Source organism: Sander lucioperca, chromosome 20 (assembly GCF_008315115.2).
Source record: "Sander lucioperca isolate FBNREF2018 chromosome 20, SLUC_FBN_1.2, whole genome shotgun sequence".
In the NCBI taxonomy this organism is placed as follows: Eukaryota; Metazoa; Chordata; class Actinopteri; order Perciformes; family Percidae; genus Sander; species Sander lucioperca.
In genome coordinates, this window is record NC_050192.1 from 2,756,315 (window position 1) to 2,783,277 (window position 26,963).

Consider the following 26,963-nt stretch of genomic DNA (forward strand, 5'->3'; position numbering starts at 1 on the left):
ATATGTCATCATAAATATTACTCAATCATTGCAAATTATTTTTTAATTTATATCAGTGGGTTTCCAACAAAGAGGCGCTGCTTAATAAAACGCTTAATGCTGAACTACAACAGCTAGGAACCATAGTTGCAACACGGAGTTAACGGAGTGAGAGCACAAGCCGTTTTCGGCACTCTGAAGGAAGGGAGGCCCATGTGGTATGTTAATGATCGGGCCACAGACTTCAGCACATTAGAAAGCTTTCACTTGATAATTTCGGCACCTGAATGTTCGCGTAGCCCATTTTTCTAAGATGTTGTTAGAAGCGCTGGACGGTGATGAGACCGTTGTCTTTACAGCCGCTACCGGTAAGCACTGAAAGGAAGGTAACGTTAGCTAGCTAAGCTAACTTACCAATGTAATTCATGAAGACTGTTGCTATACTCGTTAGCACGCAGCTAACACGCAGACAGTAAGGACTAAGCTACTTTTATCAGCTAATTCAGAGCTGGGAAATGTCCATTTATTTTTAATAATGTGTGTTGTTCCTCGGTTCATTCCGACTGTATGTTTCATAATGTAACCGAGCTGCTGCCCACTCATGGCTGCACTTGCCGCAGTGATTTATTATCGCTCTTGACATGAGCTGAACACTTGCTAGTTGGCAGCACTTGAGAAAATGTGATGTTATTCAATTAAAAACATGTCATTTGACATCATTTTGGACCATTATTACTACCATATCTGTCTAAAACGTTGGAAAAGCTATAGCAGATGATACATAACACTCAAAAAAAGCTTAAAGACAAAACTTGCTAAAGAAGTCCACTTGGGATTTGACATGAATTCGGTTTAGGTGCTGCCAAAAACGACTTGGGTGCTGCACCTAAACCCTATAATGATAGGGAAATCCCTAGAACAGTACATGTCTCAGTCTCAATTCTTTACAAGACAAGTTTATGGGATCCTTATGTGAGAGAAACAGTCAAATATTAATATCAGCATCGGCCAACATAGTTTGTATCCAGTGGGGCTCTGCGTTGTGGATTAGAACCGGCATGGTTTCTGACCTGTCTGTCCCCTCCTCAGCCTCCGTGCAGATCCAGGTGGAGCCTGTGGGTCGATGGTTCGAGGCCTACGTGAGGAGGAGGAACCGGAATGCATCTGTCTCCTTCCAGGAGTTGGAGGAGGAAGCGGAGTCCTCGGAGGAGTCGGAAGATGAAGAGTTTCAGCTGGAGGAGTACCCGATGCTGCGAACACTTGACCCCAAAGACTGGAAGGTATCGGTCAGAATATTATGTCACAGGAAGACAAGTTTCTGCTTCCTTTTTAGAGCTGATGTATCACAGGAGACACTCATCCAACATCTGCTTTTTAATATCACCCTGCAGTTTTAATTAGTTGAGGAAATAACTTAACTTTGATCAGTTATTCTCTGTTAATCACAGTTGACATCAGCTTTCCGACTACTACATCTTCCTCCTGTCCTTTTGAAAAGGAACGTAGGACTGAGAAATGTGTGACTACTATAAATTAAGACTGGGCCAGACTGGTAATCCCTGTGTTGTTTGACTGGGGAGCTTGAACACATAGTGTGTAGATGCAGAAACTAAAACTTTTTTTTTTAAAGCACAGGTTGCTATGCCATTTTTAGACTAGACATTTATGCAATATAATATTTGTCAAATTTAAGACATTTATTAACATGATGTAACAATAACTTATATCTTCAGTCAATTGGAAACTTGACAATTTGTCAATAAAGTAAAGAAAAAAGTTTGCCGACAATGCCGAAGGAGGGCAGACGCTTCGCAGTAGGACTGGGCGATATGGAGAAAATCAAATATCACGATATTTTTGACCGAATACCTCGATGTCGATACCGCTACGATATTGTAGTGTTGACTATTGGTGCTTTCACAAAATATTTACACAATCAGATTTTTGATAAATAATCATCAGTAATGTGGATATAATGACTAAGTGTAAATAATAGAACAGTTACAACAGTCTGGTAAGTTCAGAAAATGACATCACTTTACTGTAATGCAGCCTTTAAAACCAGGAAAAGACAACACTTATGCCATATTACGATATCCAAAATTTAAGTCGATATCTAGTCTCATATCATGATATCGATATATTGCCCAGCTCTACTTCGCAGCACAGCGGTCTTAGCAGCTGAGCAGACAGAGAGCAGAGAGGGTGACTCGGCAGTCCGCTAACTTGTTGCTCTCTCTACCAATGTAAGCTGCTCTGTTTAGGCTACAAAACGTGCATGCAGGCTAAAATTCAACCGTGCGGTTTTGTCGGGATTAAGCTATAAACGGAAGGAAACTCTGCTAGCTGCTAGGTTCATGTGCAATGGTAAACACACAGAATATGACACACATAGCAGAGCTTGCAAACTGTGGCTTTTTTGTCGAAAACGCGAACGTTGTCAACATAACTCACTGGAAATCCAAAATACTTCCACACCGGCAACTTCAGTGAAAGAGGAGGGGGCTCAAGTTCTGTCGATGGGTCTCCTGCATCTGCAGTTGCCATCCTATCTTTTCTTTTGACTGGCTGTAGCTAAGTTAGAGGATGTTGACTCGCAGCACTTCAACACGTGTGTTTTTTTTTCCACTTGGCAGAACGTGAAATGGGGGCGTGCAAGGCGACGTGGGCGGGCGCAGTCCCGCGGGTCTGCTCGCGTTCATTATGCGCGTTCATCATGCCTAGTCTGGATGCGGCTACTATTGAACGTTAAAAATGTTTAAAACGCGACGTTTTAAACAAGGACCCTTTAAGTGTTCGGGCTGGTAAGTTGATGTACCCCAAAACAAATTATCCGCTGAAAATATAGAAGTTTCTTTCGCCATGCAAAGTCTCTGGGAAAAGTCTTTCTGGGCCAGAGGAGGGCAGTTCCACCGTTGACCGCTAAGTCCATGGTTGCTTTAAGACATGGCGCTGTTCCTGGGGGCTTGGATGGCCGCTTGACAGGCCGACCGGATGTGACGTGGGGGCGTGGCAGCATCGATGATTCCATTTTTTTATTCGAACTTCGAGATTGTGACTTAATTTCGGTCAATTTCGATTTAAAATCGAAATCGTGACACCCTTAGCAGAAACTGGTAGAAGTTGTCCATCACAGGTCACAAAGTGGCATCGTCAAACTGCTTGTTTCAAACTGTCAATCTTATTCAATTAACAATATAAAACGGCAAAAATGCTGCGGAAAGCCGCGCCGCAAAGCGATTTTCATTTCGACGCCCATGTTATCCAACCTGTCAGTTCACATCAGCTGCGATCAGTAGAGGAGCGGCCGCGCGCTGCAGCATTCGTTACGGCGTCTCCTCTATTTCTTTCGCGAGCAAAAAAAATTGTTGCTAGTTGCAGCCAATACTTTTGTACCAATTTGTGATGTTTGATCAATATTTCTATTTCTGAGCTGGACATGTGAGTTTACAGTAGGTGCAGTAACCCTTCATATTTAGTAGTTATTTATAGACTACTCAAATATAATCAACGAATCAGCTTGTCATTTTTTTTTTCTTACTCTTTACTTGTTTGTCAGAATCAAGATCACTATGCTGTCCTCGGACTGCCACACTTGAGGTACAAAGCCACACAAAAACAGATCAAAGCTGCCCGTGAGTATATTTCCTCCTCCTGCTCTCATGGATCATTTCTCTAGTTGGTGGAAGTAACGTATTCCGCTCACATTCTCTGCTGTTTCTCAACAGACAAGGGGATTGTGTTGAAGCACCATCCTGACAAGAGGAAAGCTGCAGGAGAGCAGATTGTAGAGGGAGACAATGACTACTTCACCTGTATAACTAAAGGTACGCAACACTGCCTCTTATTGGTATCGGCACTAATATTATTACCGGAGGCCCTGAAGTCACCGTCGCTGTTTTCTCTGTTTGTCGCGGTTTGAACCTCAGCTATAGAAATCCTGTCGGACCCTGTGAAGAGGAGAGCCTTTGACAGCGTAGACCCTACCTTTGACAACGCCGTGCCTTCAAAGAGCGAAGGCAAGGAAAACTTTACGGAGGTGTTTTCTCCCGTTTTCGAGAGAAATGCCAGATGGTCTTCCAAAAAGCACGTCCCCTTACTTGGAACCATGGAGTCCTCCTTTGAAGAAGTCGACAATTTTTACTCTTTTTGGTAAGTGGGAGAGTTTTTTTGTTGCTGCTACCTAACAAGAAATGTTGATCTGATGTGGTGGAAGTTTTTCGATGCAGCAGGTGTAGATGTTTTAAAAATAGAAGGTGAAACAAAATAAGGACAGTCGAAGACTAAACCAAGTTAGGTTTTTTGTATTTTATTAAGTATATTTGCAAATATAGGAGGAACACATTTCACAGAAGGCACGCAGCACAGGTGTGGAAAAGCTCTTCAAATGAGTGAACAGAAACACTGAGCTTAAATACATCTTCAGAGTGACAGCACACACACACACTTGGCTTATTATGACTCTACATTTCTCACAGACAATCTGATACACATGAAGACAATCAAGAACAAACACAAGAGACATCTTGGAGCCATTTTGCCTCCTTCCCCCTGTATGACTTTCACCCCCCCAGTTGCATCTCAACTGGCATGGGAAAACTGAATGTATCAGGAGAGATAGTTTTAGGGTGACCTTGTAGCCCCTATCTGTTCAGACAAACAGTGCTCACATTATGTTCCAGACTTTGTGATTCTCACTTAGTTAGAATCAGATTCTACATGTGGGAATGAGAGAAACTAAAAAAGAAAGCTAATAGAGAAGAAAATAAGACAAAAATATAAAGAATCATGCTTAAATGTAAATTTCCCACTACACTGATTAGAGGGATTTGAGTGCCTGGTTGGTGTCGGAACAGAAAAATAGCATTTAGCCGTGTCAAAAATCAAAACCGAGAAGAGAAAGCGCTTTAACTTGTATGTCAATTTCCGTTAAAGGTACAACTTTGATTCATGGAGGGAATTTTCATACCTGGATGAAGAAGAGAAGGAAAAGGCCGAGTGGTAAGCTAGCGTGTGTGAGACAGTAATCCATTGTACTGAAACGCATTTCAGACCCTGTGTAATAACTTAACTGACGTTTTTCTTCTTCTCGCAGTCGAGACGAGAGGAGATGGATTGAAAAGCAGAATCGAGCCTCCAGAGCTCAGAGGAAGAAGGAGGAGATGAACAGAATACGAACACTAGTTGGTACAGTCTCTCAGAGCCAGCACACACTGCGAGATGAATGAAACGCATGACAAATAGCATAAGGCCACGTATAGATATTAAATGTTGTAGGAAAAGGGGCAACCTGTAGCTCACCCAGGAGAGTGTGTGCCCCGCTCAGGCTGAGTCCTCGGCAGCGGCCCGGGTTCGAATCCGACCCGCGGCCCTTGGCTGCATGTCATCCCCTCTCTCTCCCCTTTCTTGTCTTCAAGCTGTCCTGTCAATTAAAGGTCATAAAAGCCCAAAAAAACATTTATACATATATATGTACTGTATATATGTATGTGTATATGTGATAGATAGATAGATAGATAGATAGATAGTAGAAAAAAAACAATGTCTCTAAGAAACTGTTTATAATCCCTAGATACTGCTGCTGAATATTAGTGAGGCTACTACGTTTTGGTTAAATTTTTTTTTGCTACTTTTACGCCTCGCCACTACATTGCGCCGGAGTTTCAGAGCACCTAAAACGGAGAAATTTAGAAATGGTTAGTGCGTCCGTCCAGACTACAAACGACCCCAGAGAGCTTTGGAAACGCTCTTCAGTCAGTCTTACCTGTTAGCTAGCTTACATACCTTTCAGTAACCGTTCCCCCTCGTCCTCGCTCCAAGCTAAATAAACCCCTGCTCTTACTCTTGGCCATTGTTGTGCCTTCTCCAACGTGTTTTCAACTTGTACATCCGTGACTTTGAGCCACAGAGTAACGTTAACCTCAGACAGACTGCCGCCTTTGACGCCACGTGTTATTTTCAGTGACAATTCTACCTCGCTGTCGGTGCAAACAAAGAAGAAGAAATCTGTCGACATTGTTGTTCTTCCTCTGTAGTAAAAGCAACTACCATGTCAACTACCAGCAACTGGGCTCAGTATACACACTGCTTCCAATTTACACCGTCGTGGGCGTGCCCAGTATACACGAATGGTCATGAGCCGTTTTAGCGTAAACGGAGAACATTTCTGCTACTGTAGCTAAAGCTCTTGTGTGCACGTAGTAGCATTACGCAGTAGTGTAAAATAAAAATGTAGCCTGAGACTGATGACTTGTATTTCTTCACTGCAGATACTGCCTACAGCTGTGACCCTAGAATAAAGAAATTCAAAGAAGAAGAAAAAGCCAGGAAGGAGTCTGAGAAGAAGGCTAAAGTCGAAGCCAAGAAGAGGGAGCAGGAGGAGAAGGAGCGAGTGAGTCTCATTCACATTGATTCTAAACCTGCTGGCATAACTTGGCCATTCGCTTTGTCCGTTGTGGGTGAATCAATAAGCGTCGCCATTACCTTTCAATCGGATGTTTACACGGAGTCAAAAATTTTACATTTTTTTTGAAGGTTGTTGTGTTCATGTTATATGGAAGTTGCGCATGTCTACTGTGACATACTGTAGTATGAAAAGACCAAAACCAACATGCGTTAGTCCTTCTCTCAACACCTTGACTTCGCCACCCTGTCTGTGGCTCTCATCTCCAAGTCCCTGGGTTCCTACCGAAGATGTTAGTCAGCGCACAAATACGTACTTTCATTAAAAAGAAAAAAGGCTCACTAATGTCTTAAAACAGCTGGTCACTGTAGTTTTTATCAAACATGACTCAAACAGGAGGAAATAGCGCATTTGTCAGGGACTATTTTCAGCAGCGGATGAGCTGTATATCAAAGACGGACTGCGTAACACACAGATGTCAAGCTTCCGATAGGTCAGAGTTTATGTTTTGGTGACTGAAGTTTGCTTTTTGAAATGATGTCACTTTGGCACATACTCATCAGTCGGTGTCCCGTGCGCGTTACAGGCCCGGCAGGCTGAGCTGGAGGCCGCTCGATTGGCGAAGGCGAAGGAGGAAGAGGAGGCCAAGCAGGTAGCCCAGCAGGCCAAGAAAGAGAAGGAGATCCAAAAGAAAGCCATCAAGAAGGAGAGGCAGAAACTCAGGACTACCTGCAAGGTTCACTCTCATTGAAGCTCTCACACCGGCAGTATCCCTGACACTTGAAACCGGCATTAGCAATAGCGCTGTGTTTAATGTTTCCACACTCCACAGAACTGGAATTACTTTGCTGACGACGAGGCCGACAGTGTGAAAATGATGGAGGAAGTGGAGAAGCTCTGCGATCGCCTGGAGCTGACGAGGTACAGTCAACTACGGGATCGCCACTTTTCTGCACACATTTCTGTAGATGAGGTCGCCAGAGGTCTCTTTAATCTAAGATGATCCTAGTCCTGTTGTCTTCAGCTGAGAGCCTGTCAGGAAACGGCCATGGGGAGATGTGTAACAGTATTTTATGGTGCTTGTCTGTTTCTAGCCTGCAGTCCCTGAATGAAATCCTGGCCTCAGGCTCCAAAGAGGACAGCAAGGTAGCTGTGGAGAAGCAGGTAAAAAGGCCCTTTTCTTAGGGTATTTCCCATGTTATTTATTTGGTAGCTAATAGAGGAGATACATAGCAAAGGCCGCCCTTTTAAGAGAATGAGCATCAGCTGATGTATGTGAAATAAATGACCCCCCCCCCCCCCCAGGTGCAGGAGGTCAACGCCCAGCTGCAGAGGGAGAAGGAGGCCGAGGTCCAGATGAGGCAGGCGGCCCGCGGCGCTGAGCAGGCCAGCGGAGGAGGAGGAGGAGGGGGGGGGAAGGGCTGGAACGAGGAGGACCTCCAGCTGCTCATCAAAGCTGTCAACCTGTTCCCTGCTGGGACAAACGCCAGGTACACACACACACAAACGCACACACAATGTTTAGGCTGCGTTCACATCAGCAAAATGGGATTCGGCGCAAGGGTTGTGCGGCGGTGGGAGTGTCCCTTAATTGGCTGATTTGCGTAACGTTGTTGTTACTTCAGACCCTGTAATATAATAAAGTAGACTTCATATTTCACAATTACTGTCAGTAATTGTCTGTCACATCGTTTATAGACGTCAAAGTTTCTGACCGCACTTGAAGGCACCTTTATTTTACGGAGAAAGAAAAGAGCCGTAGGGACTCGGTTGTTACACAAACTCCCGGGCAGTTCAGTGCTTGTGTTTGGTGTTTTAAAACTCTCTTGTGGCAGCGATAGAGACAGTGAGTTTTGCAACGCTACCAAGCCACAGCCACGCGGACCAATCACAGTTGTGGTCTGCGTCGCAGCGACGTAGTTACAAAGGTGCACATAGAGTTGAACGACATGGTTGTCTCTTTCAGTCAAATAAAATAGATAGATATATATATATAGATAGATAGATAGATAGATAGATAGATAGATAGATAGATAGATAGATATATTTTGCACGGCAAAAGTGTTTGAAATTCGATGTAGTATGCACACCAGGCGGCTAGGTGGTAGTGTGAAGCACTGCCACACAACACCACCAAGTCTGCGTGCCTTCCTTCTGCTTCTCTCCCTCTCCTCCTCTTCTCTCCCTCTCCTCTCCCTAGTGGCGTGAAGCGAACAACAAAAAGCTGACAATTTTGTCGCAGTCTAAACGAAAGGCACATCTGATAAAATATTTTGTCGTTTTCACCCGCGGGCGTATTCGTGTGAACGGGGCCTGAGTGTAGGTCAGCAGTGTTTTAGCAGCGCTGGGAGCCCGACACACGATCGCCGTAGTTGTTTCATTTTATTTCAAACCTTATTGAAAACTCGGGGCCCATTGAGGGAGACCCTCATTCTTAATGGGGCCACATTGTCAACAAGAAAAATATATTGGTAATACTCATTCAAAAGCCTTTGACCTGGTTTGCTCTTTATGTTTTACGTAAAACACTTTGAATTGCCTCGTTGCTGAAATAAAGTTGCCTTGCCTCGTTAAATGTCGATTGCCATCTTGTAATTTTGGAGCCAGAGTCGGCGCAGTGGCGATCGGCCACCTGCCTGACCAATCACGAGTCGATCCCTGCTGTCAATCGTGACAGTTTACCCTGTTTTTATAGCATCAAATAACTAATCCATCCATCTTCTTCCGCTTATCCGATAACGGGTCGCGGGGGTAGCAGCTCCAGCAGGGGACCCCAAACTTCCCTTTCCCGAGCCACATTAACCAGCTCCGACTGGGGGATCCCGAGGAGTTCCCAGGCCAGGTTGGAGATATAATCCCTCCACCTAGTCCTGGGTCTTCCCCGAGGCCTCCTCCCAGCTGGATGTTCCTGGAACACCTCCCTAGGGAGGCGCCCAGGGAGCATCCTTACCAGATGCCCGAATAACTAATAAAAACCCCAAATGATAAAAGCTACCTAAAATGACAGAAACCATCTTTGTGAAAAATGTATTTGAGGTGTACTCCTGGAGACCTCATGCCCAGTCGTGTCCAACGGTAAATTCAGAGGGTCAAAAAATCAAAATGCAATTTGAGCATGTTGCCATCAATTGAAAGCCATATAAACTCTAAAATTAACGATAGCCACACATAGCCTACGGTTGGCAGATTTGTGGATGTTGATGTTGTATCCCTGATGTTAACATGTATTGTTTATTTGATGAAACCTGCGATTTACAATAAAAAAAATTTATTCTTTATTTGCAAATTCACAAGAGTACAAAAAAGGACAAGCATAACATAAAAACATATGCCAGCTGAAGAAAATAATATATAAATAACGATGAAGCCACCCACATGTGATAGCCTACTAAAAATAATACACATTATTAACCAATACTTTATTTAAAAAAAAAAATCAAATTACATTTTTTAGAGGTGAAGGGACCATTTAATCATCATCAGTTTAAGCCATGTTACATAAGAGGGTTTAATTTCGAGATCCGTAAGCATCACTGAAGTGTACCCTAGAGTGTAATAGCCTATTGCGATTATACAACGGTTACCAACAAAATAAGTGATGATCAATCCGTATTCATATTGTGGAGAAATTCGCTCTTAAAATACAAAAAAAAAAAAAAAAAACACGGGCCAATTTCTAGTCCATACTTGTTTAGTCGGCCAGCTTTGTAGAGACCGTGGGATTTCCCAAACTGAATAAATCCTGCACATATTTAATGTTAAACACAAAACTGCTTTGCTAGCTCACTAGTGTTGTTACTATGGAATTTCCCAAACTGAATAAATCTCGCCCGCACATATAAACCGATAACTGCTTTGCTAGCACAATCGCGTTGGAACTGAGACATCTGCTGAAAAAATAATTGTAATCATTAGCATTATTGCCGTATTTATGTTCAAAAAGTCGTAGCGGACCAGACGCAAGCTTTTATGTTGAAACGTAGAATCTCGGGGACGCAGCCGTAGCCGACTCTCCGCCAACATTATGACCTACACTGCAGCCAGCCACCAGGGGGGCAATCCAGATGTTTTGGCTTTACTAATACAGTCTACGCATCCAGCCCTGATTTATACAAAGCAGGCGCAACGGACCAACGCAACAGGCGTTGACGCCAGGGGGTCCTGGTTGGTTGCATCGAGGCGTGCGTGTTAGAATAGACGTCAGGAGAAATGTACGCCCTGACCTCGGCTTTCCTCCTTTGATTTTGTCACAACCGGAGTTGGACAAACTCTTTCTCCTGACCACCGACAGGATTGTCTTCTTTCAAACTTGTTTCTCCAAAGCTTTTCTGCCGACTCTTTTGCTTTTCTATCTTTTATTTCTGCTCCCGTAAATGTAACTTGAGGAAAAATGAGAAGCGCTTGGTTTGGTGCAACGGAGCGCCCCGCTAATTCGTATACAGCCGAATTGTTAAAATGTAAAAAGATTGTGATTTTTTAAATACAATTTACTGCGTTGCGCTGCTTTGCAGTGCGTTTGGAGGTTTGATTGTGTTTTTCCTTCCAGATGGGAAGTTATCGCCAACTATATGAACCTACACTCCACCAGCGGCACCAAGAGGACGGCCAAAGACGTCATCAACAAAGCCAAGAATCTACAACGGCTAGGTGAGCTCGAATGGGAAGAAAATAAGTTGAGTCGCGTGTTACATCAAATCCACTTATTAATGCTAATCGGCCGTTTAAAGCGGCCGTGTGTAACTTTGAGTAAGCGGGAGTGTTTTTACCACACCTGCTGTCGTAAAGCCTTAGGGTGCCGTATTACCGGGTTAGTGTTACGGAGAGTAACATATAGTCGCAATGAATGTTTTGCTAAGACAGAAAATCATTCATTCACAATAAGAGAATGAGTTACAGACGCATCGTTGCATTTCAGGTGTCGCATACGGTAACTCGGCCTGCTGTATCGTGAGCTAAACCGTGTATCGCTGTCACTGGGTCACGAGCCAAAGCATTAAGAGATTGTTGTAGCGACCGACGTAATGAGAACTTAGACTAATGTAGCGCATTTCACGAAACCCACGGACGCTTTACACAAGTAACGTTACAGGGGGACGAGGGAAAAGAAAATAGCAGGCCAACACAAACGCGGAGTAAAAGGAATAAAACGTAGAGAATATCTCCTGCCTCCAGCTGGATGGATACGCTAATGCAGGCTTTCCGGTGTTAGAAAGAAAACTGTGACTTTGCGGGAAAAATCGGACCCGGGCAGATGCCTTACTAAAAACTATATAAAAATGGCGCTCTTTTCACCGTTGTTGTCTTTGGCCGTTACAGGTCATTTAAGACCACTTTATGAAAAATTACAGAGCTTCAGAAACATTAAAAAGTTACATATAGTCACTTTAAGATCCATTTTGCATGAATGGAATGCTGCAAGTTCTCTTATTAGTTGATAAAAAAAAAAAAATATATATATATATATATATATATATATAAAGATTCTGCTTGCAAAAAGAACTTGTTTTTCAAAACCTTTGATTATGTACAATGTGTGTACAATCAATCAATCAATCAATCAACATTACATACACGTCTGCTTAGACATCATTTTATGAAATGTTTTATTATACATTATTAACATTCTGTTAAATAGTATTTGCCATGCAAGAAGGTCATCAGTCCTGTTAATGTCCTCTCCGCAGATCCAGTACAGAAAGACGAGATAAACAGGAAAGCCTTTGAGAAGTTCAAGAAGGAACACGGTGCAGTGGCGCCCACCATAGACAACGCTGTGCCCTCAGAGAGGTTTGACGGTGAGTGTATCTGCACAGCTGCTCAGCATCTGTACGAGAGAATGAGATCTAGACCTGAAACACACTAGTTCTAGTCCAGTCCAGACACGTCACCGCGCTGGTGGTCGTGTACGGAATTCATAGCGAAGGAAACGTTTGACAAATATTCCGTATTGACCCACCGCGTCTTGTTCCTCAGGCTCCGGTAGCACTGCCTCCTGGACGACCGAGGAACAGAAGCTTCTGGAACAAGCCCTGAAGACCTACCCGGTCAGCACACCCGAGCGCTGGGAGAAGATCGCTGCTGCCGTCCCGGGACGCAGCAAGAAAGACTGTATGAAGAGATACAAGGTAAGACGATGCGCTGCACCGTATGGATTCTGGTCACGTCGCCACCGTTCCAGTTTCCGGTTTAGTTTGTCGCGTCAAGGGGTCGCTAATTTTTCCATTAATTTATATCAATCGAGCAGACTAAATATCGGGGCCGCACGATGAGGAAAATGCGCAATCCCATAGTCGTATGTCGCGATATTACTTGCGATAAATAAACAGATAAAGTGTACTCGATTCAGCTGCTTTCAGTATTTTGCTAAAAAACAACAAATTGCTTGAATTTAATTATTATTATTATTATTGAATGTAAAAGGCACCACTAAGAAAAGACAAAAGATTTATATTTTAAAGTGCAGTTTTTTTACCGATATTTTCTATAAACTAAATCTGCGCGTCTTTCGCGATATGTTTATGATATGTTTATATGTCGAGCAGCCCTACTAAATATTAGGAACGTGTGAAACGCCAGGATCAGACTACGCAAATTCAGCCCGATTTTGACCCGACGCACACGTCGCAGACAAACGTTCAAAGTCGTGCCCGATGACTAGGGTCGGGACCGACGAGCGCGCATCTTTACCTCTCGTAGTGCGACATAATCAAAGATGGGCGATCTAACGTCCGGGACGCTTCGCAGAAAGTCTAGCGTGTCGACATTTTTTGTCTTTTTCCGCCTGGTGTTCTACGACGCGTTCATTGACATTGACCAACGAGAAGAGAGAGCGCTCCCTGCCTCTCTGGCGGCGTATAGACTTTGTTTACACGGCAGGGATCGCCCCGCTTACCCACTAGCAGTTATCACTTTCTCTTCACTTTGACCACCGACGAGCAAAAAAACGGGCCACACCCTCCTACAAGCGCGACGGCTGCACCCGATTGGACGAACGCTACGCGTGGGGCTCCGATGACGGCTTGCGACATACAAGACGTTTTTATTTTTACAGGTTATGAAACTGTCTCAATTTAATACCGATAGACGGCAGACCGATAGCAGTCGGAGCTCCGGCGGACGGAGAGCTCTGCGTCCGTCGGCAGCGGTTTTCTCGCTGCGCCGCCGGTCCCCAGAGCACCGCGGTCACCTGGAGAGTCCGGTACAGTCCGACTCTGCAAACGCTGGCAGCTGAAAATCAGACGTGTTGGCGCTCGTGATATTCCTCTGACGCTGGCTAAAACCTCTTTAAGGGGCGCCAAAATTTTCTCTATGCAGTATAAACCTCGATTAAATACCGGTAAAAACTCCGATCGACTCTAGCCGTCTTCTCGGCGGGGAAAAAGATCGATGTCGGTCGATGTCTTCTCCCGTGTGTTAATTAGCGGATCGCAAACCAAGTTTAAGGCTCGTACCACCACCTACATCACTGTATTGGAGTGTGTAGAATAATCAATGGCATTAATTAATTAATTAACAGAAGTGGGGAAAGAGTGAGTAAGTAAAGTTTATTGGTATAGCACCTTTCACAGATAAAAATCACAAAGTGCTTCACAATATTGCAATACAACAAATTTAAAATACAAGAACATTTTAAATACAAATAGAAAACATAACAAACAACCATAAAAACCCTTCGACTAACTAAAAGCCTGCTTGAACAGCAGAGTCTTCAATTGCTTTTTAAAAGATTCGACAGAATTCACACAACGTAGAGAGGGAGGCGAGACGTTCCACAGCCTAGGAGCCACTTCTTGGAATGATCGATCCCCTCTAATTTGAAAACGAGTGCGGGGAACCACTAATAGCCTCTGACCTGATGACCTCGGACTACGGGTGGGAGTACGAAGCTGTATCGAGTCAGAGACGTAGGGATGTAGGACCAGGATTTTAAATTGAATTCTATACTGGACTGGTAACCAGTGAAGTGCTGCCAAAACAGGCGCGATGTGTGCTCTTTTGTTAATGTGAGTTAAAAGCCTGGCGGCGGAGTTCTGGACAGCCTGGAGACGGTAAAGCTCCGTCTTACTCAAACAGGTCAAAAGACCGTTACAGTAATCCAAACGCGAAGAAATGAAAGCATGAATGATGAAAGAGGATCGCCTTGTCCGGTGCCTCTTAGAATACTAAATCTCCTCGATAGCGTACCATTTGCTTTTACTTTAGAGGGCTCGTATCCGTCGACAGAATTTCTCACTTAGGCCAAAGCTCCTCATTGTCTCAAACATAAAGGTCCAATTCACCAAATCAAAAGCTTTTTCTGCATCCAAAGTCAATAAAATTAAAATAAAAATAAAAAAAGTAATACAATTAGAGTTGGCCTAACGTTATCGGCCAAAATCCTTCCCGGTATAAATCCACACCGATCGGCTGTTATTATATCCGTAATAGTGTCTTTTAACCTATCGGCTAGAATTGCAAATGTTATCTTACGATCGGCATTAAGAAGCGATAGGGGTCTGTAAGATGCACATTCTTAGGCATCTTTTCCTTCTTTACGTATAAGTGTAATTATGGACGACGCCCGTGTTTGTAGACACATTCCTGTGTCTAATGTGTAATTGTATGCTTTCGCTAGTAAGGAGCTAATTTGATCTTTAAAAACTTTATAAAATTATTTACCTCTTGTAGCGTAATTAATTTCGTTAGCTTTGCATTATTTTCTCGTGCTACTTTGGGTGTACTCGAGTTTTCTCAAATAAGCCCATACAGCTCTTTTATCCTCGCTCGCCTCTGGCCTGTACAAGTTTTCATAGGAACGAGCAAATTCTTCTACAATCTGATCCTTATCGGTTATTATTTTAGATTGGTCGGTCCTTAAATTTGTAATGTGCGAGTTCTTTATTTGTTTATAAGGTAATATTTTGAAGGACTGCGGTCCAAAGTTGTATTTGTGTCGTCGTGCGAATCGCATTCATTTTTCCCTTTTAGGTTGTACGTAGCTTCTCTAGTTTTGACCGTTTAACCTTTAGCTTTAGTTTATCTTTATCACTATTTATTATACGGTCTATTTTCTATATCCTTTATTTCTTCAATTAACCTTTCCTTTATCTTAGCTGAAGAATATGAAATGACGCGTGCTCTCGTTACCGCTTTAGCTCCTTCCCGTATATATTTCTGTAGGGATTCGCCCCAGTCGAGGAAATTGCCGCACAGTCCGACATATTAATAGAAGTAATTTTACGTTCTTTCACCAGAGTTACATTATTTCTCTATATAAAGAAATAATCTAGTCTGTTATAAATTCCACGCCTTCCAGAATAGCAAGTATATTCCTTTTGATCGGGACGGAGCTCTCCGTACGTCTACGAGTCCCATTTCTAAACGGGCCTTCCTCGATAAATTAGCATTTTTCTCTACCCGATGTACCTCGGCGCTAGACGAATCTAATTTACGGTCGATCGCCAGGTTGAGGTCCCCTGCCGTTATTAGAACTCCCGTAGACTTTGCAACCACCAAATCAAATCAATTAACGCGAGCATCGGTTCTGGACCCACGTCCGGCGGATAGTATACATTACGCAAAGAGAAATCCATTGATCTTATTTTACCAACTACTAAGACGTACCGTCCTTCTTTATCTGTAAAGCAGTTTTCTATTTCAAAGTTCACACGTCGTTTAATTAATATCGCTACTCCTCTTCTCTTTGAGTTATACGAGCTATAACGTACCTGGCCGTTTGATCGTTTCTTTATCTTCTCGCGTTCCCGCTTTTCTAAACGCAAGTGTGCTATACCGGCTTTGTCTTTATCCATTTCTAACGGAATCTTTTTCGCCGCTACGCTCGATCCGTGTCGTCTTTTAGTCCGATACGTTTAACGCGTAAACGGTTATTTATTTGGAAAGTATTTTTATTAGGAACACATTGGTGTACGTAATACGGCACAACAAATATGCATGTTTTTCTGATTTAAAGAAGAAATTAAATAAATAAATAAATAATATACGTAGAAAAGGATGGAATGACATACTTGAACATAATTTGAAAATTAGGAAAAAGAAAAATTCGAAAAAAGAAAAAGTTAGAAAAAAGAACTTGGTTATACAAGCGGACACAATAATTAAAATGGTGAAGAAAAAAAAAATAATACAATTAGTAGGAAAGAAAGACGAGCCGAAAATACGAAGCGAACAAACATTTGAGTAACTTAAACAACAAATTGGGGGGAGGAGACGTAAAAATGAGATCTTCATAAATTAAGTCCGATCTAAGCGAGGATATCGATTCGACCCAGGATGCCCGACAGATTTTAAATTGATCTCGTTCAAGTCTTACGGTAAAAGCGAACTTCATTCACGACAAATACCTATCTGACTGAATAATTTGTTTATCAAATGGAGAAATAAAATGTTGGAGAGCTTAAAATGAAACTTGCTCGCTCTTGCACGCGTGTGACTGCGATCTGCCAGTCTGTTTCCATATGCGACTCCGCCCCCCGTTCAGGTCCTATCCCCCGACCAATCGGCTATCCTAACCTTAACCGCTCGAGGTAAAATGCCTAACCCCAACCAATCGAGCTGCTTCGTAGGCCATAGCGGCAAGTTATGGATTAAACGGGGACAAACCCCACGAGTTGCCTCTTGTAGTAAAGTCTGCAAAAAAGACGTGCAGCTTTTCACAATGGGCGAGTAGCCTACCGTACACGTGAGTGCCTATTTGTTTACGCTAGTAACTGCTAGCTAGGAATTCGCAGTCACCTACCTACACGTAGTTAACATACACATCTTTCCCGTAAATTGCACAAAACTGAAAAAGTTGTCTAAACAATATAATTCCCTTCACCATACTCGATCAGAGATTAATATTTTAGCCTCAGAAATGACATATTGCATTTTTATTTTAATAGTTATTGCCATTTCCGGTCGCCAAACGATGTGTGGTCGCACCAAATGATGGGGCAACCATATCTTGTCAAAAATCAATAGATTAGGAAGCAATAAATTGCATGCAAAAATCTAAAACAGATTTTTATTCAAATCTAACTGATTTAATTTTCATTTCCACAACATACCATTTTCATTTTTAAACAAACAGGAAAGGTAGGAAAGAACAACAAACAACACATTTTTAAAACATCAAATTGCTCATTTTACTAATCCTACTTATTCTGATGGGACCATTGGAATTGGGGTATAGGCATTTCTGTAACCCCAGGAACTTTTGAACCTTTCCCAGTCATTGCTGCTCAACTTAGAACAGCGAGAGGTTGCAGGCTGGACATCCTTCTTTAAGTAGAAAATGGCACCTGGAGTTTGTGGCCACATGAATAAGTTGTTATTTCCTGTCTGCCGCATGGCATTGACCTTGACATCCTCTCCCACAACCTCAAGGACCTGGCCAATGTATGGAAGCTCATCATATGTTACAATCACACATTTGCCACACAAGTCCCGAAGACTATCTCGTTCCATCGGTGGCTCAGAATATCTTGACGCATCCTCAGTGTGGCACGCGGTGTCCCTCAGGTCAACTTTTACTGGCTGGTAGCATAAGCAGGTCTTCATTTCTGCATGCTTTAAGGTGCCCTTCACAGCCATCATCTTGCCTGGAATCCGCTCATCATACTTTTGTATCGCCTCTTTGCTTATCCAGTGACGACGAATGCTCGATCCTGACTTTTCGGCCAGCATCTCGTACAAATCCCGCGGAGTCTGCAGCTCGCCTCCTCGTAGAACGTATCGATCGGTCTCCCTCTTTACGGGGCACCCTTCCCACGGAATCGTTCACAATAGTTCCACGAAACGTACTTAAATCCAGACAGGAAAGGCACAGTACTAAGCATGTAAAAGTTTGCTTTGTTCCTGTACTGTGTAACCGGTCCATCACTAATAATATGCAGAGCTGTAATCTTTGGGTAGGTTGCCCGTAGCTCCTCCAGTACGGGCTCCAAGTGTGCCCACACTGCCCGCTCATCACGACGGAGGCCGCCTGACAGCGTTGCGTATGATTTTGTGCCACGGACCGCGTAGAGGATAGCAGTGTGGATTGTGGCTGGCTTTCGACTGCCTCCGAAACGATAAGCCTGTATCTCCGTGCTCATCTCGCACGCGTAGTTCTCCGAGAAATCGATGCGAAGAAGTCAGCGAGATTTTGCTTTTTGTATCGAAACTGCTCCGTTTGGTGGATCCAACTGAACTGACGTACGGCTAAAGCTTCTAGCTTTTTTTGGAACAGCTCTTTCAATTCCTGTATTGGCCCTGTATGTGTGCGCTTTACGACATTTGCAAAGGTTTTCTCTCCATTTGTTGAAGTTACCCGCTCCCGTTGTTCCCAAGAGACCGTAATACCGTCCGTTTCAGGAAATTCAACTTTGTCAAAGCAGCACTCGGGACAAACGCGATCCATACGTTCCTTATTTTTGGGGTCACATACAATGATTCCCACTAACTTGGAGATGCTTGTTGTCTTCAGCAGCCCTCTCTTGGTAAGTTTGTTCACCAACGGACGGATGTTTTCGTGTTCTGAACACGCACAGGTATCTCGGTCCCCGGACTTGGGCTCTGTGATGTAAAATGGCCGCCTTCGAACAAATTGTCTGTAAGACACGGACAGATGTTGTTCGACCTCAGTCTGATACTGCGCATGGAGCTCAAAGAGGGGCTTTGTTAGAACTCTTCTTTGTACTTTCTGTTTATTTAGGCCTTGACTCTGTCTTGCCGTCAATCTCCTCTCTCTCTCTCTTTCTACATTTATCCTTTAGTTTTCTCATTTCTGCCAGCTGTTTCCTCAGATACAAGACCTGCTTTTCTAGCGTTCCCTTCTCCTCTCTCTGGCGTGGACGCGACTGGCGGATTAAAATCCTCATTAAAAGGTTCTGGGTCTAAGATAGGTTGACCTGCATTGTCGGATGGCTCTGGAGCTATAGCTACATCGAGCAGAATTGGCGGGATGTTGCATTCGCCATCTTTTTCCTATCTCTATAGGAACCGGATGCAGCCCTCCATTTCTCTCTCTGCTTGTTTTTCTCTCTACCAGGCAGCTCACTTGATTTAACATAGTGCATCTTTCCCTGCTGTTTTCTTCTCTGGTAGCTGAAACAAATGTAGCGTCACGTCATAAATCTACGGCGTAGTGTTTTCTTTTAGACAAATGACAGTAGATGAATATTTTAATGCAAAAATGCATGTCCTCCACACAAGAGCAATATGTAGTTCATGTTGCTTTTCAATTTATTGTCTTCATTTTCTGCATTTTACAACAAACTTTCTTTTCTCCCGGCAAGGTACTCTGCTCTTGCCGCAGGGTCGGAATTGATGCGTTCTCTGTGGCGAGCAGTCTTTACTTTACTTGGCAGTGGCATCTGATAAAATGGATTAAAATAATATATTATTATTATTATTATTAATAAAATGGTATTTTTCTGTATTGTTTTCATTATATTGTACAAAACCGTTGTCTCTGAAATACATGAAAAAATCGTGAAAAGCCTTAAAATCTTGTTTATAGAATATTAAAATGAATTACTATTTGTATACAAACCATCAAAAGAATAGAAGAGCATAAAACCTGATGCCGTTAAGTGACCTGTGATACTGATACATGATCAATGGTCGCACCACATGATTTTTTTTAAAATTCAGTCAAAATTTACAGGCACAGCCTCGGCCACCTAAATAAAACTAGCTAGTTTCTCGCGAAAGGGCACTATGACATTTTCTATCAAAATATAAATTTGTAAATATAAATTAACAAATTAAATTTTGAGGTCATACCACATGACATCCAAAAGTAGAAACTACATACCAGCCATTCAAAAAAGTTATTTTCTTCAAAATATGAGAGAGGGTTACAAACCATAGACAGTATATAAGAATGGACCAACAGATCCCATTGCTCTGGACGGAGACCAGCGAAGGATATTAGAAGCACTTTTGCGGTGAGCACCGAGCGTTACCGAGCAGCCTCCAACTGAGAGAGACGACGTAAATGTGACGTGAGCAACCTGTCTGAAAGTTGGAAGTCTTCTGGTAGCTGTGCCAAGAGAAATCTCAATCATTCCCAATCTAGCAGAGACGGAGAGCGTAGGTATATGTAAGGAGATAACATAGGCACAGGCTAATTATTGCTAACTAAAATGCTAGTTAACATTAGTAATTAAACTTTTTTTTTTTTTTTTTAAATTATATCTTTATTTGGAAAGAACAGAGACATATGCCAGCATAGCGACATTAGTAGAAATAACAACACATGTCCTTCCAGTTTTGTTTGTTTTGAGTCCAGAATAAGTGCATCACCAGACATCCAGGCATGTGGGGCCAAAGGAAGTATAGTCATGGATCGTGGATCAGCTGACGTTCATCCTTAGTGTTTATCCATTCTCCTCTAATAACTTAGATTTCACAGCAATTGAGATAGAATATCGTCAGTAGGTACTCATTATCCTCTTAAGGAGAATACTGACAGTTAGCCCGGGATAGACAGAGCCAGACGAGGTCCACGTGTTCACTTAAAGAGAACTCTGAAACAGCTTAATTACATTACAGATAAAACAGGTTACAGGAAACTATGAACAGGAACCAGGGTGGCTGCCTGCTGCTGCTGACATAAAAATAAGCATCAAAAACCAGTCAGAAATTAAATAGGTAAATTACAAAACAATATTACCAGTGAGATCAAAAGTCTGTTCTCGTGGGAGCTATGAATGAAATCCAGTTGTTCCAAATTTGGTAGAATTTGTCCTTTTGGATTCTTAATTGGTAGGTCAATTTTTCCATCCTAAATATCTCTAGAGTAGTTCCAATCCAATCATCCAGGGTAGGCGGGATCGGGCTTAACCATCTCCTTGTAATTGTTTTCTTACATGCCACCAAGAGTAATTGCATCAACTTTATCTCGCTCCTACGTTCCAAAAAAGAGACGCGACCCAGGTACATAACATCAAAGCTCAGAGGTATTTGAGTGTTGAAAACCATGTTTAAGGAAGCCTGGATACCCCTCCAGAAAACATTTAACTTGGGACATTCCCAGAATATATGATAATGGTTAGCGACAGTCGAGCCACATTGTCTCCAGCACGGCATATGTGCACCTTTATACCTCTCCTGATACGGTGTCTTGAAATATCTAATAATATTCTTCCAGCAATGCTCTCTCCAGCTCATAGAGTTGGATGTTGTCCACTGGCAGGACCCGATATTGCCCCACGCCTCCTCAGAAATCTCAAGCCCTGATTCCCTTTCCCATTTACCTTTTGACAGAGTCGAAAGCTTTCTCAGCATCCAGGCTCCCTATAATTGATTGAGTTTTGTCCTTTTGTATTTGACTTAAGATATGTAGTGTTCTTCTGATGTTATCAGTCGTTTGTCTGTGATGAATAAAACCAGTCTGGTTTAAATTAATGAGGTCAGGTAACAGCTTCTCCAGTCTACGGCTAAGAATAGAGGTGAACAGTTTGTAGTCTGTTGAGAACACTGATCGGTCGATAATTCCCACATTCTCGTCTATCTTTCCCCTCTTTGCGGGATTACTGAAATCGTTGCCTCCCTCCAAAAGGGGGGGATTTGTCCCTCGTGTAGGATGTAATTAAATGTTTTTAGTAATAGTGGAGCTAGTTCTGTCCTTAGACTGCGAAACCACTGAGAATTGTACCCGTCCGGCCCAACTGCCTTTCCAGACATTAGTCTGGTGATGGCGGCATTAATTTCCTCCACTGAGATCGGTTTTATTAAATTCTCATTTTGAAAGTCAGAGAGTGAGGGTAAGTCTAGAGAGCTAAGAAAGGTATCAATGCAAGCCTCCTCAGAAGCGCTATGTTGTGAGTATAGATCCCTGAAGAAAATCTCAAAACATTCCTGGATCCTTTCCAATTTAGTTTCCAGTGTATTAGTCTTAGGGTTCTTAATTTTGTATATTGTGCTTTCCTCCTGTTGTTTACGTAGTTTGTACGCCAGGTATTTTGCTGATTTCCCTCCTATCTCATAGTATTTCTGCCTCAAGAAAATTAGATTCTTCTGTGCTTCCTGAGTGTAAATATCATTGATTTCACCCTGTATTTTCCTGATTTCCTGCTTTACAGTGGGGTCTGGGTTATTTATGTCTTCCTGTTGTTTCAGCTTTAAATTCGTCTGTAGATCTGCTAGTTTTTGCCCTTTGGTTCTCTTTAGGTGAGAAGTAATAGAACAGAGTGTTTTGCTTTTTCCTAGCCACCTGCAGAGACATAGATAGGACTATGATCAGATAAATCCCTTGTTAGTATGTCACATTCCCTAATCTTAAACCTATCCACATTAAACATAAAAAAGTAATCCAGCCTAGCATAGACATTAAATGAACCTGAATAGTGTGTGTAATCTTTGGTAGATGGGTATAGCTCTCTCCACACATCTATTATCCCCATTTCTACCATATAAGAGTTAACTTTTCGTATGAGTGGGCTAGTCTGGTTAGTCGGATCGGAAGAGTCTAGTTTGGGATCGAGCCTAAAATTAAAGTCCCCCCCCCACAGATAACTGTGCCCTGAGAGTCCACCGTTAAATCAAAAATATTCCTATAGAATACCCAATCACTCCCGGGTGGGGCATACACATTTAATATTGTGATTTCAGACCCCTCTATCCTTCCCGTTACCCTGACAAATCTGCCTTCATCATTACTAATTTCAGAGATATGCTCATAGTTGAGTGCACTAGAGATAAGTGTAGCCACACCCCCCCTATGTTTAGATTTGACAGATGAGGAAAATACATATTTAAAACCCTTTCTTTTCAGCCTCAAGTGATCCGCTTGGTTCATGTGTGTCTCCTGAAGTAAGGCAATCTGGGCTTTTTCTTTCTTTAGTTTAGACAGTATCTTACTCATCTTAATCACATTCAAGACCCCGTTTACATTAAAAGAAATAATTTTCACTGGCTCATTTTGCATTTAGTTGTATTAACTGACTGTACAACATATCCCCGACAGCAGCAGGCAAGCCCCCCTTAGAAAAACAACATATGAAGTAAGTAAAATACAGACAAAAATGTTTGGTGTACAACTGAGCGTGAGTGCTCCTGACCACACTTCCAGCAGTGAATCACTTCCACTGCTTCCCTTCGTCCTTGAAGGAATACTCCTAATTACTCCCTTAGTTAGGGGGCCTTCCACTGTGATGGCGTCCTCAGTAAAGAGAATCTCTACCCACTTTAACTCGACAGTAATTATAATTCACCATGTCGTCCATATCATATAGACATTGTATTAGTTCTCTTCTCGTCTGTCTAGGTCTAGACCACACTCTGTAGTTTACAAAGCCCCAACTATTACAATGGTTGCCTCAAGAGCAAGCATTAGCAGTAGCTAGTGTGACAGTGGCGAGGAAAAACTCCCTTTTTTGTTAGGAAGAAACCTCGGACAGACCCAGACTCTTGGTAGGCGGTGTCTGACGGCACCGGTTGGGGGTGTGATGAACGGTGGCAATAATAGTCACAATAAAGATAGTGGAACAGTGGCCACAGTGGTAGTCGTAGCAGTTCATGTCATAGTAGGGCACAGCAGGGCGTTGTGGGGTGTGGTGTGGCACAGCAGCCTGGGTGGATGCGGTTGGACGCAGCAGGACGCTGTCGGACACTGCGGGGAATCGCAGAGCGTAGCAGGGTGTAGTAGGTCCATAGCGACAGCTGCACCCGAGACCCCGGTCTAGGTGCCACCCTATTCCAAGACGATATTCTGGGTGAAGAAGAAACATAGGGACTCCGGGGAGAAAACTCCCCAGAGCTAGGTTAGTATTGCTGGGACTAAGATGCACACAAAAGGAGACTAGTGAAAAGAGAGAAGAGGGAGCAGCTCATTGTGTCCTTGGAAGGAAGGAACTTCCCCAGCAGCAGTCTGGAGTTATAATAGCATAACTAAGAGAGGCAGGCTAAAGAGAGGGGCCCTGGACCGGGCTCGTACTCTCCCCTGCCGGAACGGGCTGTACTTCCTGCCTCCCTCTACTCTACTACGCTGCAACTCCTCACTCCCTAACTATAAGCTTTATCAAAGATGATGGTTTTCAGTTTATTCTTAAATGTGGTGACGGTGTCTGCCCCCCGAACCCAGACTGGGAGCTGGTTCCACAGGAGAGGAGCCTGGTAGCTGAAGGCTCTGGCTCCCATTCTACTTTTAGAGACTCTAGGAACCACAAGTAGCTCTGAGTTCTGGGAGCGCAGTGCTCTAGTGGGACAATAAGGTACTAAGAGCTCTTCTAGATATGATGGTGCTTGACCATTTAGATCTTTGTAGGGCAGGAGAAGGATTTTAAATTCAATCCTGAATATTACAGGAAGCCAATGCAGAGAAGCTAATACAGGAGAAATATGATCTCTTTTTAGTTTTTCAGCATTGTTTTGAGATAGGATGTTCCTGATTTTGGCAATGTTACGAAGATGGAAAAAAGCTGGTGTTGAGGTTTGTTTTAAGTGGGCGTTAAAGGATAAATCTTGATCAAAAATGACTCCTAGATTTCTAACAGTAGTGCTGGAGGCCAGGGCAATACCATCTAGGGTAGCTATATCTTTAGATAATGAAGTTCGGTGGTGCTTGGGTCCCAGCACAATATTTTCAGAATAGGATTTATCACAGCTACTTAAATGACTGTGGCACATGACCTGTTAATAAAGACATATCGATTGTGTCTAATAATGTGGTGTTGACCACGGGTAGTGCTTCTTTAAGTAGCCTCGTTGGAATGGGGTCTAAGAGACAAGTAGTTGGCTTAGCTGAAGAGACCCTTAACATTAATTGTTGAAGGTCTAAAGGTAAAAAGCAGTCTGTCAAGTATGTATCAGGTCTTATCATTCTCTCCAGCCCTCCTGCGCCCAATAGTGAGTTGTTTGAAGCTGTGGGCAGAAGGTGATGAATTTTTTCTCTAATTGTTATAATTTTATCATTAAAGAAGGTCATGAAGTCACCACTACTCAGAGCTATAGGAATAGATGGCTCAACAGAGCTGTGACTCTCTGTCAGCCTGGCTACAGTGCTGAAAAGAAACCTTGGGTTGTTCTTATTTTCTTCTATTAGTATTGAGTAATAGTCTGATCTGGCATTTCTAAGGGCCCTCCTGTAATTTTTTTAGACTGTCTTGCCAGTCTACACGAGATTCTTCCAGTTTGGTGGAGCGCCATTTACTTTCAAGTTTTCGTGAGATTTGTTTTAATTTGCGAGTTTGGGAGTTATACCAAGGTGCTAGTTTTCTTTGCTTCATCATCTTCTTTTTGAGAGGAGCAACAGAGTCTAAAGTAGTCCGTAGGCAGGCCGTAGCACCGTCTACAAAGTTATCAATTTGGGAGGGACTAAAGCCAACATAACGGTCCTCTGTTATTTTAAGGGATAATTAAGGCACGACATTGAATTAAGTGCTGTCGGAATGTCTTCCTTAAATTTCGCTATAGCACTGTCAGATAAGCATCTAGTGTAGAAACTTTTATTTAATTTCGTATAGTCTGGTAGTAGGAATTCAAAAGTTATTAAGAAGTGGTCAGATAATAGAGGATTCTGCGGAAATACTATTAAATTGTCAATTTTGATGCCCTATTGTAGCACAAGGTTGAGGGTGTGGTTAAAACAGTGCGTGGCCTTATGCACCCTCTGACTAAAGCCAATTGAATCTAGCAGTGAATTGAAAGCAGTACTAAGGCTATTGCTGTCAACGTCCACATGGATATTAAAATCACCTACAATAAGTACTTTGTCTGATTGAAGGACTACACATGATAAAAACTCTGAGAATTCAGATAAAAATTCAGAATACGGACCTGGGGCTCGGTAAACAACAACAAATATAATTGGCTGTACCGTTTTCCATGTTGGATGTTGAAGATTAAGAACAAGGCTTTCGAACGACTTAGAATTTAATTTAACAGGCTTGTGTCAAATATGGCTGCAACTCCCCCTCCTCGGCCTGAGCCTATTCTTTACGGCCCAGCCAGGTTTCGGTGAGGCAGAGTAAATCAATTTGGTTACGTGATATCAATTAATTTACCAATATTGCTTTAGACGAGAGAGATCTAATATTTAATAGTCCACATTTGATTTTCCTATTCTGTTCTATCCTTGCAGTGGTTGTTTTAATTCCGATTAGGTTGTTGAGTATAGCAGCTCTTTTGTTAGCGTTTGATTTAATCGGTCTCAGCCGGGGGACAGACACCGTGACTATGGGGTTGTAAATGGATGGTTGCTCAAAATGTAGTGCAGAGGAGCATGTAGCGCTGTGCCTCTGATTACTGATATTATTGGTTCTTACTGGAATGATATAACTGGTCTCTGGGTTAGCAGGGTTATTTGTAAAGGAGTGAGAGCTTATGGGAGAATATGACTGGGAGGTGGGCTTGTGCATGTGTTTACGGGGTACAAACAGTCATTTGAAGGTTTGCGTCTGCACGGCGAGCCGCAGATTCTCGCATAGCATCTGGCTGCCGCGTCTATCGGGGTGAATCCCATCCCTGCTAAACAGGGAGCACGTTTCCAGAACAGATTGAAATTGTCAATAAAACCCATCTTGTGCTTGTTGCATGTAAGCTGGAGCCAGGCGTTAAGGTCGAATAGTCTACTAAAAAGGCATGCTCTGCGACGTAGAGATGGAAGTGGGCC

At 42.8% G+C, this 26,963-nt stretch overlaps 1 protein-coding gene and 1 long non-coding RNA gene across 2 annotated transcripts in view; one reads left to right on the forward strand and one right to left on the reverse strand.

The window, feature by feature from the left end:
* Positions 1–120: 120 nt before the first annotated feature.
* The window catches only part of dnajc2 (DnaJ (Hsp40) homolog, subfamily C, member 2), a 32,394-nt gene continuing 5,551 nt past the window's right edge, over positions 121–26,963 (forward strand). The window contains exons 1-15 of the mRNA XM_031306434.2: positions 121–347; positions 1,069–1,259; positions 3,539–3,614; positions 3,708–3,806; positions 3,909–4,131; positions 4,915–4,980; positions 5,075–5,166; positions 6,249–6,370; positions 6,969–7,118; positions 7,215–7,303; positions 7,477–7,546; positions 7,688–7,872; positions 10,929–11,029; positions 12,067–12,177; positions 12,356–12,507. Of these exons, the coding sequence (XP_031162294.1) occupies positions 293–347; positions 1,069–1,259; positions 3,539–3,614; positions 3,708–3,806; positions 3,909–4,131; positions 4,915–4,980; positions 5,075–5,166; positions 6,249–6,370; positions 6,969–7,118; positions 7,215–7,303; positions 7,477–7,546; positions 7,688–7,872; positions 10,929–11,029; positions 12,067–12,177; positions 12,356–12,507 (1,782 nt within the window). The 5' untranslated portion in view covers positions 121–292. The remainder of the gene's footprint in view (positions 348–1,068; positions 1,260–3,538; positions 3,615–3,707; positions 3,807–3,908; positions 4,132–4,914; positions 4,981–5,074; positions 5,167–6,248; positions 6,371–6,968; positions 7,119–7,214; positions 7,304–7,476; positions 7,547–7,687; positions 7,873–10,928; positions 11,030–12,066; positions 12,178–12,355; positions 12,508–26,963) is intronic.
* LOC116054737 lies at positions 23,280–25,855 on the reverse strand. Its single transcript, XR_004106132.1, has 3 exons — positions 25,720–25,855; positions 24,559–24,567; positions 23,280–23,292 (listed from the first exon to the last, which is right to left on the reverse strand). It is a non-coding gene; the product is annotated as an uncharacterized LOC116054737 (long non-coding RNA).